At 45.1% G+C, this 13,927-nt stretch overlaps 1 protein-coding gene across 10 annotated transcripts in view; it reads left to right on the top strand.

The window, feature by feature from the left end:
- Positions 1-13,927, top strand: part of GADL1 (GAD like acidic amino acid decarboxylase 1) — a 194,519-nt gene that overhangs the window by 35,053 nt on the left and 145,539 nt on the right. For 4 of the 10 annotated variants that reach the window (XM_086365635.1, XM_086365632.1, XM_086365633.1 and 1 more), the window contains exons 2-4: positions 4,450-4,622; positions 9,453-9,579; positions 12,313-12,403. In XM_086365635.1, the coding sequence (XP_086221761.1) occupies positions 4,450-4,622; positions 9,453-9,579; positions 12,313-12,403 (391 nt within the window). Of the gene's footprint in view, positions 1-3,146; positions 3,184-3,812; positions 3,928-4,449; positions 4,623-4,669; positions 4,880-9,452; positions 9,580-12,312; positions 12,404-13,927 lie in introns of those variants that run through there. The other 6 variants (XM_086365638.1, XM_086365636.1, XM_086365639.1 and 3 more) reach the window with 3 other exon arrangements.

The following is a 13,927-nucleotide window of genomic DNA, read 5'->3' as shown; positions in this document are numbered from 1 at the left end:
CCCAGCACTTTTCCTGGATTGTCTCCTATTTTATTGATGAGGGAAAGTGAAGCACAGAGAGAATGTATCATTCCAGGATCAGAGAACCTGAGAGGCTCAAACTCAGCTCTCCTGTTGTCTCAGCCACAGGCTTGGGGAAGGGGTTTGGGGTCTGTGTGAAAGGGTTAAATAAGATGACCTCTAAGATAATGATGCAGCCAGCCAACAGCTCAGGGAGTTGTTGAGTGCTTGTGAACACCAACAACTGAACTGTTTCCTGGGACGTCCAGAAAATTGAGACATGGATCCCTTCTGTCATTGTTTCTACTCTGGTACAAGAAATAAAACCTCTACACAAATAGCCACTTTCCTGCAAAGTGGAAAGTGACAAGGCAGGAAGTCTGGACAGCTGCCGCACAGCTGCTTGACTTGGGGGGGACACAGCTGCTTGACCATGGCTGGAAGTCCAGCTGTCTTCACGGGCAACCCCCTCCCACTGAGGCTCCTTCCTCTGACTGTTCCAGGAGATAACTCACCAGCTGCTTTAGAGTTCACTACCCTGGCGTCCCTTGGACTGCAAGGAGATCCAACCAGTCCATTCTGAAAGAGATCAACCCTGGGTGTTCTTTGGAAGGAATGATGCTAAAGCTGAAACTCCAACACTTTGGCCACCTGATGCGAAGAGTTGACTCATTGGAAAAGACTCTGATGCTGGGAGGGATTGGGGGCAGGAGGAGAAGGGGACGACAGAGGATGAGATGGCTGGATGGCATCACTGACTTGATGGACATGAGTTTGAGTGAGCTCCAGGAGTTGGTGATGGACAGGGAGGCCTGGCGTGCCGCGATTCATGGGGTTGCAAAGAGTCGGACATGACTGAGCGACTGAACTGAACTGAACCCTGGCATCTGATCACTCTGAGATCTCCCTTTCCCTTGTCATAGCTTACTGTCACATGTAATTACTCCTGTTTATGTAGTTAATAAATAGTTTTAATTGCCTACTGCTGTTACCTAACACTTACTGAGTTAGCTAATATTTCTAATGTTTACTGAGAGCCCACTCTTTGCCAGGCTTTGCTTTAGGTCTTAGGTCTTCATCTGCATTAATTCATTTAATCCTATGAAACTCTGAAATAGTATTTGAAGCTGAATTTATCATTTGGGCTTCCCTGGTGGCTCAGATGGTACAGAATCTGCCTGCAATGCAGGAGACCCAAGTTTGACCCCTGGGTTGGGAAGATCCCCTGGAGAAGGGAATGGCTACCCATTCCAGTATTCTTGCCAGGAGAACTCCGTGGACAGAGGAGCCTGGTCGGCTACAGTCCATGGGGTCGTAAAGAGCTGGACACGACTGAGTGACTAATACTTTCACTTTATGATTTGTTCAGCAAGGAAGAAGGGTGCATCTTTTCAAACAAACCAGAAGTTGAGCTAATTATATAGACAGGAGTTTGGAAAGTATGGAGTTGAGGAATCGGTGGACATAAAGAAGTCTGAATGTTTGGGGATTGACTGGTTTCCACATTTGGCAGTGTGGTTCCTGGAGTGAGACTTGTGATGGACTGACCTTCAGACATCAGAAGCCTACAAAGCAGAAAAGGAGGGAGAAAGGAAAGAAAGTGGCCTTGGTGAAAAGAACACATGGTGAGGAGAGTGGAAGCCTCTCACCCGTGGTTCCCCTTGACGACCCAGACTGCACACTCAGTTTTGCCTCATCGACCCTGTTCCCCGGGTCCCTCTTTCAGCCCCTTCTGGTCCTTTCTAGTCCATGAATTGAGTTCTGTGTCTGCCCTATTCCTACCAAAGGCGTCTCCTGCTTGGTTAGAGCTGCCAACCTGCAGTGGCCTCTCAGAGGAGGGGACATGCTCTCTGGCTGGTTGAAGGAGCCAGGGTCCCGGACTTCTTTTATCTAGTAACCAAAAAATGTTTATGGAACTCTTCCAATCTGACAGGCACTTTTGGGTGCCCTGAAACAGACATCAGCTGACAGGAACTGGATCCTTCCCATACAGCATAATCTCTGTTGCAAAGACAGTATTTAAACAAGTAAGTAAATAAATATTATACATATAATATGTCACAGGGTGGTTACCACTCTGGAGTCAAATAAAGCAGAGAAAAGCGTGGGAGAGAGGAGTGGGTGCAGTGTGAAATGAGGTCAGTGCGGACACCTCGCTGAGAAACTGGTGTTGAAGGAAAGAGTCGAGGACGAGTGAGGCGCCACAGTGAGTGGGCAGGAGGGCACTAATTCTGGAGGGCAGGATTAGAGAAGTGGTTTGATGGCCAAGAGATAATGGGGGAAGGAGCTCATTTAAAGCCTTAGACGTCATTTTCAGGACTTTGACTTTTAACTTGATAAAGAGTCATTGAATGGTTTGAACAGGAGTCATGATGTGAGCTGACTTAGCTTTTTGAAGAAACATGGGAGCTGCCTTCCTTAGAATTGTCTTCACAGTACATGGGGCAGGGTGGCAGCTGGAGGGTTCATTGGAAAGTGAGGCCAAGTGTTTGATGGTGATAAGGGAGGGAGCACTGAAGAGCAGACAGATTCTGGGTATATTCTTCCTGGAGCTTTCTTCTCATAGAAGGCTTGAGTATTTACTGCTGTCAACTCTAGCAGATAGAGTCCTGACGTGCCTCTCCAGAAGAACACAGCTTGACTGACTGTTCAGTCTCCAGAGGGTCTTTTCCAGTCTGGGCCAGTGTGACAATGTGGCGGGGTCGGGGAGGAGAGGCACATGATCACATCTTGTTGTAGAATTAAAACATCAAGAAAAGATGCATAATCTATACCCAAACCTTTATAGTTTTTTAAGTAGGATTTTTCTCCTATAGAATTGTTCAAAATCAATATAGAAATTATAGATTTCTACAATTGATGGCTGTGGAGCAAGAGACAATTTTAATTTCAATTTCTCTGCTATTTTGGTCGCAACCGGGTGTTTGACATTGTGTGTATGTGTGAGAGAAACAGAGAGGGAGAGAAAGAGAGAGACTCTTAGAGGCCTACAGAGTGGCTGCTATTCCCTGGGCAATAGAAACCTGAAGTCCCACTAACGAGGTTAGAAAAAAATCAGACCTTTTCTGTGTGCTTAATAATAGCACTGCCTACTGACATAACCAGGGTTCCCTGAATAATTGCCCTCTTTTCCAATTTATTTTTAGGACCTAAAATTTGGCGGGGAGGAAAGTGCCTTGAGTGGTAAGCACTTCCATCCAACAGCTCAATTCTAGGCCTTCACCATTTGGCCCTAAACTATATTAGATACATCTTTCCAAGTGGAAGACAAGTTAAAGCTAAGGATGAAGCTGAGATTCATTGTGAGAGCTCTGAATGGTTTACCCCTCAGTCTGAGGATAAAAGATCAATCGTTTGCTACAGATTCTATCATTCTCGAACTGGAGAATCTTCCCGCGACGTTTGTATCTGCCTATGGACACCATTAGAGTTTGCCAGTCATAGAATTAAAGGGCATAATAAATGTAAATTCTGTTAGAACCCTCGGTAGGTATAAAAATATCTGAAATACACACAGACCCATCAGTGTGTTTAAGGGAGATGCTATGCTTGGCGAGGCACTGAAAAATATTTAAAAATTGTTTGTGTAACTTTTTGCAAGTTATTGAATATAATAAGGAGGAAAGAGATACTAATTAGAAAGAGAGCATACGATTGAATCAGAGCTTGAGGCAGAATATTGGTTGAATATCTGGATTAAGTTGCCAGCATTAATTTGGAGGGGAGCTATTTTGGGTAGGCAGTAACCTTTAGTCTCAGATATAGATTTCCACATTGACTTTTAACCTTTAGTCACGGGCCCGCAGCTGTCCAGTCCTGAAAGTGTTCTGTTCCATCCTCCTGCCTAAATTGCAAGTTTGAGAAGTTTCAAAGTGTGAGATACTGCTTACAGGAACCTTCCTGCTGCTCTGCTTTCTCCTCCTCCCAGTAGGAAATGGCCAAGTATATTTAACGGGGGGCTTTCAGAGACACAGCAAGGGAGCATTTAATCACAGGCTTAAAACGTAAAATCAAAAGAAGAGACACACTGACATTTCTTCTTCTTCTCTGGGAGTGACTTATGAAAGGAAATATACAGTCGTCCTTAAATTACAAGGGAGCATGTGTGTTCATGAAACAGACATGGGCTTGTGTTTACAAAGATCATTTTTGCACATGTCTGAAAGATGTTTGTACGAGTGAATAAAATGGGTTGAATTTACATTGCTTGAACTCCTGCATGCTCCCTGGTGCTAAACAAAAGATGCTGCAGGAATGGAAAATGGAGCTTGCTTTCTTTAACTCTGTCGTATCACTGGGCACCATTAAGAAGCTGTTAGCTTCAGTGCCTCAGACGTATCAAATGAAGGGACGCCCTCTGAAGGTGGGATCGCAAGCCGTTTCCTCCATGCTTTGCTTTGTGCTGGAATAAGATTCTCTCTAACACATGGTTTGATTGTGTGCTTCCAGGAGCTATCAGTCCACAAGAGATGGTTCCAAGCAGGAAGAACGTGGTTCTCGTGGATGGAGTCATACTGAACGGCCCCGCAACAGATGTAAAAGCAGGAGAAAAATTTGTGGAAGATGCCTGTAGACTAATAATGAAAGAGGTGGTTTTGAAGGCTACAGACATCAATGAGAAGGTAAACGTGAAAGCCTGTGAGAAACCGTGAGGATGGGACTGCTAGGTTTTCTCCACCCCTGGATGGCTAGATGTAAGGGGAAGAGGAATCATGCTTTCATTTCCTGTGTACTTTTGTTTCAAGGGGATGCCCAGATACCAAAGTTGGTACCCACTCTCCCACCCCACCTCAGCTTCCAGACCCCCATCCAGTTTCTGCTTTCCTGGAAAGCAGCCAGCAAGTGTGGGGAGACTGGCCAAGACCCAGAGTTTAACCAGGTAAGGTTGTGAAGCACAGGATGAACCTTTCTGCCCCAGATGACGACACAAATTATTAATCAACCGATGATCTGATTTCTCTAGTCTCCAGCACACACCCTGCTTTCCATTGTCTGGCGCATATTCCTTATGTTGCTAGTGAAATCAAGCAGAAGGTAGAAAAACTGTAAAAAGTGTTTAAATTTATCTGAGGGACTTTGCTAGCAGTTTGTCTGAGCTTAGACTGGAAATCTTGGGTTGCTAAGTCTGACTTTTCTGACTGGTACCAGTGACCAGTTCTAGCTTTCAAATTCAGACGAAAATTGATATTGGAATCACCACTGATGACATCTGTTCTTAATAGTAATTACTTTGTGCCAATTGATATTGTCAGAACTACTCCGTAAGTGTTTGTGTATGTAACCCATGTATTTGTGTACTGAATCTGTAAAGACACCTAAGATGCCAGTACTATCGATCAACTCCATTTTAGAGACAAGGGGCAAAGTGTGGCACCAGATGCCAAGGATGTTGCCCCAAAGAACATGCCAGTGGATCTTGGGGCCGGCGCCAGAATCCAGGCTGGTTGCAGAGTCTGTGCTTTTCATGGCTTCTCCCTGTGTTTCTCAGAATCTCACAATTAATAGCTATCACACTGATCACCTTTCATATTTCAAATCACTGAAGGTATTTCCTAATTTTGTGCTTATAATTGAGTTTTCTCCCATCTTAGCTGTACCCGGGGAATGTTTGGACCTGCTTTACTTTGGATGGAGTACAGTACTCCCCTGGAAATTTTTTATATTGGCCTTTATTCAGTCATTAAATATTAACTGAGTCTAGCTAAGGATAAAACATTATATTCAGCCCTGGGGGATATAAAGCAAAGTAAGATAAAGGCTCAGCTTTGAACAGAATCAGAATAAAAAACAGGGGGTCCCAATAAGAAGGTGATAAATGCTGTGTGGTTTGGGCAGATTTTGGGTAGATCTCACTGAGAAGGGGACACCTTGGACTTTGATGCAGAATCTGAGAATGAAATAGGTGTTTGTTGTTGTTTTTTATTTGGCTGTGTCTGGTCTTATCTGCAGCATGAGGGATCTAGTTCCCCAACCAGGGATTGAGCCCAAGTCCCTACGTTGGGAGCATGGAGTCTTAGCCACTGGGCTGCCAGGGAAGTTCCTGGAGTAAGATTTTGATGGGTAGAGAGAAGTGGGCTCAGGTGTGTTGCTGAAAGTGGAAGGTGAATGAGGGGAAGAGAGTTATAATAGGGCAAGGTATTTATTACACCAAGGGGCCCTTCATGTGGAAAGAAGGGCTCATACAGGACAGTGATGGGAGATAGGATGAGAAGGGTGGGCTTAAAATCCTAAGTTATCAACTCAGTGGCCCCAAGCCCATTGCAATATGGTAGTCATGCAGGGTGGAAAAGGAAATGGCAACCCACTCCGTGTTCTTGCCTGGAGAATCCCAGGGACAGGGGAGCCTGGTGGGCTGCAGTCCATGGGGTCGCAAAGAGTCGAACACGACTGAAGCGACTTGGCGGCAGCAGCAGTCATGCAGGGACATGCATCCATGTGAAGCTGGATTGTTATGTTGGAGTTGGGAGAGGGAGGTGAAGTTTTTATGCTGCTGACTTAGCCTACTTGGTCAGAGATTCAACACATCCCCTTTCAAAGGTGGCCTGAGGATAGGATGGGTCCCCATACTTAATGATGGGCTTCCGTGGTGATAGTGGTAAAGAGCCTGCCTGCCAATGCAGGAGATATAAGAGACTCAAGTTCAGTTCCTGAGTCAGGAAGAGCCCCTGGAGGAGGGCATGGCTACCCTCTCCAGTATTCTTGCCTGGAGAATCCCAAAGACAGAGGAGCCTGGCGGGCTACATCCATAGGGTCGCAAAGAGTCAGACACGACTGAAGCGACTTAGCACACGCACAGCACAGCCATACTTCGTGACATGATTACCTCTGGCCCCCTCTTTTGTAGACACTTTTCCTCAGCCACTTTTTTTTCAATTGAACTGTAACTTACTTTTAGTCAAATGTACTGCCTTTGGTGTGCACTTCTATGAGTTTTGACAAATCGCGTAACCAGCAACAGAATTAAACACGAACAGTTCTGCCACCCCACATGCCCCTGTGCGCCTCCGTGTCAGCCTCTGCCGTCACCTCTGGCCCCTGGCAACCACTGATTTGTGTTTGTGGGGTGTTGCTGTCCTTGAAGTTTTTTCATCAACATTACATGAATTCATAGTCCTTCCTTTGCACGGTCACACCCCGTTTGGTTGACTTCTGCCTGCCATGGTTCATGCTTCTAAGCTCAGAGTTTAATTTCGTACCTCTCGCATGATTTGATATTTCACCCTGCTTTCCCCAGCCTCCCCGATCCTGGCCTCCACCCCTTGGAGAGTCCCCTATCTGTCTCCTCCCTTCCACAGGGAAACTTTTTAAGGATCTTCAACACTGCCCCCTCCCTCCACGTCCTCACCTCCTACGTCCTTGCCTCATGCAATCTGGCCTCCACTCCCACCTCCCTCAGTCAGACGCTCTTGCCAAGCACACCTCCTTGTTGATCCATCCCAGGAGTGCTTCCCAGTCTCTGTCTACTTTGGCGTCTCTGCAGGACCTGACGGTGGTGACCGTCTCCTCCCCCGAGCATCCCTCTTCCTTTGTGTAGTAGCTCTGAACTCTTCCGGGTTGCTCCCTGCCTCTCTGGCGTGTCCTCACCTCACAAGTGAGCTCATTCCCTTCACCCTTTGCTTATGTGCTGGCGCTGCCCAGGTGAGACCTACACCTTCTACTCTTTCTACAGGTTTCCTCTGAGCTGTGTCACTTGGGTCACATTATAACAGATGCCTGCAACTCTGTTTCTGATCTTTCACAAGAGCTTCAGACCAACTGTTACACCCCTTTGGATGTCCTGTAGGTGCCTTGGACTAAATATGCCCCAAACTCACCATCCAACCCCACCCACCATGAAACCACGTGCTGGCTGGAAAGCTCAAGATGGCCTTTGGCTATTCCTTGCCCTCATCCTTCCTGTGTTATTGCTTTCCAGGTTCTATTGATGGCGCGTCTTCAATATCTCCAGATATGCTTCCTTCCTGAGGCAACCAGCCTCATCCAGACCACTATCCTCTCTTGCCTGCTCTATTAGAGTAACTTCTCATTTCCAATTTTACTTGGAATCTCCATATTGCAATCAAAGCCATTGTCTAAAACTAATATTATCACATGTAATTCCCTTGTCCAAAGCATATCTGTTTTTTAGAGCCACATTCAAACTCTGTAATATGTGACATGAAGCCCGTCACCATCTGAGCCTTGTTTTATCTCTTCATTCATTCATTCAACATGCTGTTGATAACCTTTTGTATGGCAGGCTCTGTTAGTTCCTTGGGAGTGGTTAGAAAATTGACCAACACCTCTGCTCTCATGGTGATTGTGTGTCGCAAATGAATTACATGGGGAGGTGACAGGGGCATGGAAAAAGGAAGAGAAGAAACAGCTGGGGGGGGGTTACTTCAGGAGGTAGAGTAACACACAGCTTGTGATTTTAAATGAAGAGTGGGGATTGCTGACTTGACAGAGGGACATCTGAGAAGAGTTTTGAATGAAGTGAGGAAGTTAGCTATGAGGAGGTTTGGGTGGAGGTTGCATTCCAGGCCGAGGGCGAAGACCCTAACGTGGGAATGCATCTGGTATGCATACGGAGCGGAAAGGAGGCCAGGGTGTGGGGTGGGGGGCGCGTCAGTGCCACCGGGGAAACAGATGTACAGGATCAGTGCAGGTCATTGTAAGGACTTGGGCTTTTACTCTGAAGGAAATGAGGAGCCATCAGACGTATTTGAGCAGAGGGCTGCCTGTGGCTAAGATGGAAGAGGCGCACTCTGGATGCTGACTGCGGGGCTGAGAGCAGATGCTGTGGGGCCGGGGGCCAGGGACAGAGACAAGTGGGGGAGCTGTTCCAAGATTCCAGCTCCACTTTTCCCTACCTCCCCCACGCTCTGAGTTCAAGCCACACCCAGCAGACTTCTCTCTTCAGATGGGCCATGGGTGCCCTTGTATCTCAGCCCCTGCTTGTCCTGTTCTTCCTCCTAGAAGGCCCCTTGCATGACCCCCATCCCTTATACTCTTTGCTTGGTTCTTTAGTTGTTGTTCAGTCAGCAGACCACGTCTGACTCTTTGTGACTCCATGGGCTTCGGCACGCCAGGCCTCCCTGTCCCTCACTAGCTTCTGGAGTCTGCCCAAGTTCATGTCCATTCACTCAGTGATGCCATCCAACCATCTCGTCTTTGTCGCCCTCTTCTCCTTCTGCCCTCAACCTTTCGCAGTCTTATTTTGTCCCACTTGGATGTCAGTGCTTTCAGGACTTCTTCCAAACCTGAAGACAGAGTCCCCTGCTTTGTTGCAACAGCATCCGCTTTACCAGATGTCAGAGCTCTGGCCCCAGGGACCGGTGCTTGCCCGCTTGCATCTCTCTCTCTTGCACTGGTCGGGAAGCTTCACGAGGGTGGGGCCCGTGTTTCCTACATCCTCTCCACACCTGGCTCCAGTGAGTGCCCCCGTAACCGTGCTGTGGCCGAATCCCCAGGTCTGTGAGTGGCGGCCCCCTGAAGAGCTGAAGCGGCTTCTCGACTTGGAGCTGAGGGACGCGGGAGAGCCGCACCACCGGCTGCTGCAGCGCTGCCAGGACGTCATACGCTACAGCGTCAAGACCAGTAAGAGCTCCCCGCTTCATCTGTGCCGCAGACAGTTCTTACGTTTTCTTTAGCATGTGCTTATCCCATAGTCGGGGCGTGACCGGTGGCTCAGCAGTAAAGAATCTACCTGCAGTGCAGGAGACATGAGAGATGCGGGCTCGATCCCTCATGGGGTTGGGAAGACCCCCTGGAGGAGGGCATGGCAACCCACTCCAGTACTCTTGCCTGGAGAATCCCATGGACAGAGGAGCCTGGCGGGTTACAGTCCATGGGGCCGCAAAGAATCTGACATAGTAGAAGCGACTTAGCACACACAGACCTCATAATAAAGCTGGCTGTCAGATTCTTTATGGGTGAGAAACCTGGATGAAAAATAGTGCTTCTGAGGTTTTGACAGTGGTTCCTCTAATCCCTAGTACAGATGTGTTGTCAGGGCCAAAGATAGGTTGATAGAAAAACTGATGGTGTTAAGCAGTCTTATATAAATACTGTCTGCTCCTCGGCAATCCCCATCCTCCATTTATAACCAAGACCAGAAATTATGACTGCTACTTATCATTTCTTATGTTGGTGCCACCTGACAAATGGTAGTTTGATTATAGAATTGGTGAGGATTTTAAATCTTGACCTCCCAGAATATCGCCCCTCAACATGTTCCAGAGACTGCCTTCCTATAAACAGGGATAGATTTATTTGAAGAGTATTCTTAGAGTTGGCAAGAACCAAGTTATTTTATCCCATCTACCAGGCTCAAGAGATAAAAACCTTTCAGAAGGTACAATAATGCTTAACCACTGTGATCTTTTGTAAATGCAGCAACATGATATTTGTTTTGTGCTTAAGTCCTACTCTGACTGACTGCTAATATTCTATACACCCAGTGAATAAGTTTCAGAAGTAGGGGAAAAACTTTCCAGAATATGCATTTCTCAGTGTGATGTAAAGGTAATCTAGTACTTAAGACCATACAGGCATTATGCTTTGTGAGTTCTGACACTGAACTAAATTTAGTGGAAAGAACATAATAAAATCCTGGCTAAAAATAATTGGTTTATATTCCCTTAGGAAAGTCTGGTGAATGTATCAAAAACCCAGTTAGCATTTCAAAAGCAGAGATACATATCTCATTATTATAGTGCATGTCAGAAGCACAGAATGACATTTAGTGCAGTAGATTTTTCAGTTTACTGGATATTTTCCATAATGTTACCATGGAAATCAATCATAAATTAACACAGAACTAAAAAAAAACTTATTAAAATTACTTGTAGCAATGTCGGGTTTCCTTTGCCAGATTAGAGGAAGTTTGCCATGTTTTATACGAAAAGACATTTTCTTTTGAGCCTCTTGTTTTTCACGGAACTAGTTTAAAGAGAGAGAGAAAAAAAAAAAAAACACCAAATGCTTTGAGTTGCTGTGAGAGGTCACTAACATGGTTCCCAAATACCCACATTTCTAAATAGGCCCCCTGCCTCTTTATTCTTCATCATGCTGGGCTTCTTATGATTGAGAATGTCAAGCCAGCTCTTAGCCTGGAGTCTGGTGTGAATATTCACACTGTGTAAAGCCAAGAACCTTTATGAGACCTTTTATAGGAGGGAAAAAATAGAAAGTTGGAACTAAAGTTTTTCAAGTCTTAAAGGCAAGTGCCTTTGAAGCCCGTTGAATCAGAAAGTTTATGTAAGCTGCACGATGACTCACATCTTACTCCATAGACAGGATGCCAGCTGCACTATAAAAAACGGTCCAATCTGAAAAATTAAAAGGCCACTCACTGCCAAGAGCCTGAAGTGAACCCTGTCAGTAAGTGAAATGTGTTCAAATTAGGGAAATTGACATGGATAATTTCAGAAGGTAAATGTAGCCACAGGCTTTTTGATATGTGGACAGATTGCTCAAATAATCCCTTTCTCAGGGTTCCGGTTTGGGTCTGGGTTGTATTTAAAAGGAAACAGGTAGGACTTCCCTGGTGATACAGCAGATAGGAATCTGCCTGCCAATGCAGGGGATACAAGTTCAATCCTTGGTTTGGGAAGATCCCACATGCTGTGAAGCAACTAAGCCCATGTGTTACAGCTGCAGAGCCTGTACACCTGAGCCTGTGTTTCACAAAGGACGCCCCTGCAGAGGGAAGCCTGTGCACCAACTAGAGAGGACCACCCCCCTGGCCACAACTAGAGAAAGCCTATGTGCAGCAACAGACCCACTGCAGCCAAAAAATAAACAAACAAATAAAAATTATTAAAAGAAAATGAAATAAGTAAACCAAAGTTCTCAAAAAAGTGCTCAAGTTTTGCTTAGAAACGTTGTTCAGTAGAAAGGTTTATGAGATGGATCTTCAACATTTGGTTCCCTTGTACATGACTAAGATTTAAATTTTTTTTAATTGAGATATGATGTGCATTCCCTAAAGTGGACAAATCTCAGGTGCTCAACTTAGTGAATTTGTACATATCTGCATGTAAGTGACCATCACTCATATCAAGGTATAGACCATTTCTGGAACTCCAGAGGCTCCTTAAGCCTGGTGCTAATCAATGTCTCCATGCCAGAGGTACCCAGAATTCTCACCTCTGTCAGCATCAGTCAGCTTTGCCCAGATTGAGCATCATGTAACTGGAGTCGTGTACTGTACGCCCTCTGTATCCAACTGCTTTTATTGTCTGAAGGATTCACTTTTGTTACTGCTGTATCAATAGTTTTCTTGCCTTTTTATTGCTGTGTGGATTAATATTCTGCTTCAATTTACAGACCATCCAAGATTTTTCAACCAGTTATATGCTGGACTTGATTATTACTCTTTGGTGGCCAGATTTATGACAGAAGCATTAAACCCAAGTGTGTAAGTACATTTTACTGGAATTTTACACTGAATATGGATTAGAGATTTTGTTAAGTAGATGAAGTTTTATTTCATGAACTTCTTTTTAATTGTTTCATTTGTACAGTGTCATCATAAATAATGGAAGCATCTTATGACACTTAGCAGTGTTTAAAGAGCAGTTTGATCTGATAGTGCTACTGTGAGATGGTTAAGGCAGGAATTCTCTCCACTTAACGGATGAGAAAATCGATTAAGCAACTTTTCATTTATTCCTGCATGAAAAGCCATATCTGGGCTAAGGTGCTGGAGAGAGTCTTTGTGTAAAAGCAGATGTTAGCTTTGCCGTCATGAAGCAAATAGTCTAGATATAAAGATGTTGCATGCAAATTGATCCAAATGATCTGCACAGATTAATCTCATATTTTCAAATGAAGGAGAGGTACATGATGCTATAAATAGATATGGGACAATTTTTCCTAGTTGTGCACTCAGGGAAGTCTTCTCTAAGCAGGTGACAGCTAAGAGGTGGAGAATGAGTGGAAGTTAGCTGGGTGAAAAGAGGAGGAAACAGCACGTACAAAAGCCTTGTGGCAGGAGACAGCCTGACACACGCTACAAACTGACAGGCGGGGTGGGGAAGCTGAGAAAACTGTGAGGGGTGTCGGGATGAGATTGGAGCCAGATACGGGGACCCAGTGGGCCAGGTTCATGAGTCATTCTAAGTGCAATGAAAAGCCCGTGAAGATTTCCAAATCACTAAGTGACATTTGCTTATTGAGAAGATCACTGGAAATATAGAAAGTGGATTAGAAGGGACCTGTTAGGATGGCATTGCCTTAGTCAGGTGAGAGATGATAGTTGCTTGGATTTAGAGAGAAGTGGTAGGAATAGAAAAAAAATGTGTTTGGAAGATAAAACAGAAAAGCCTGGATAATATACTGGATCTTGGAAATGGGAACAGGAGGGAAGTTTATAAGCTGATGCCTAGGTTTCTGGCTTTAATAGTTGGGCTGATGGTCGTGTCAGTCATTGAGATGACAATTTTCAAGTATACAGTGGAAAAAGCAAGAGTAGTAATTCAGTTTTCTTTCTTTCTTTCTAGTAATTCAGTTTTCAATTGTGAGCATTTGTGTTTGCAGTAATTTCAAAATATCTAAGGCTATGCTCTTGAAGAGTTGAGATATACATGGGCCTGGAATCCTGGTATTTTTATGAAATTATAAATTTAGGTGTTATTGGTCATGGATGAGATTCCTTAAGTCAGGCTTCCCAACTCCTTCTGCTCTTTGACTCAACCTGGAAGCTTTAAAAAAAATATTAAAGGAAAATACCACCCCCCCACCCAACCAATAAAAATCCCAACAGAGACCAAGTAAATCTGAATTTCTCTCAGTGTGTCCCAGGCACTGATACATAGTCCAATAAGTGATTTTAATGAGCAGGATGGAGACATGTTCAATAATATTAAACCAGGAGTGGGAGAAGCAGCGCCTGCAGGACAGAACATGGAGGGAGGCGAGCAGAGGGCTCAGCCTGGCCTTG

The sequence above is a fragment of the Bos grunniens genome, chromosome 22, assembly GCF_055505025.1.
Source record: "Bos grunniens cultivar Pamir isolate PY7600 chromosome 22, Bosgru_T2T1.0, whole genome shotgun sequence".
Lineage (NCBI taxonomy): Eukaryota > Metazoa > Chordata > Mammalia > Artiodactyla > Bovidae > Bos > Bos grunniens.
This window is presented reverse-complemented; position numbering and strand designations above follow the sequence as displayed.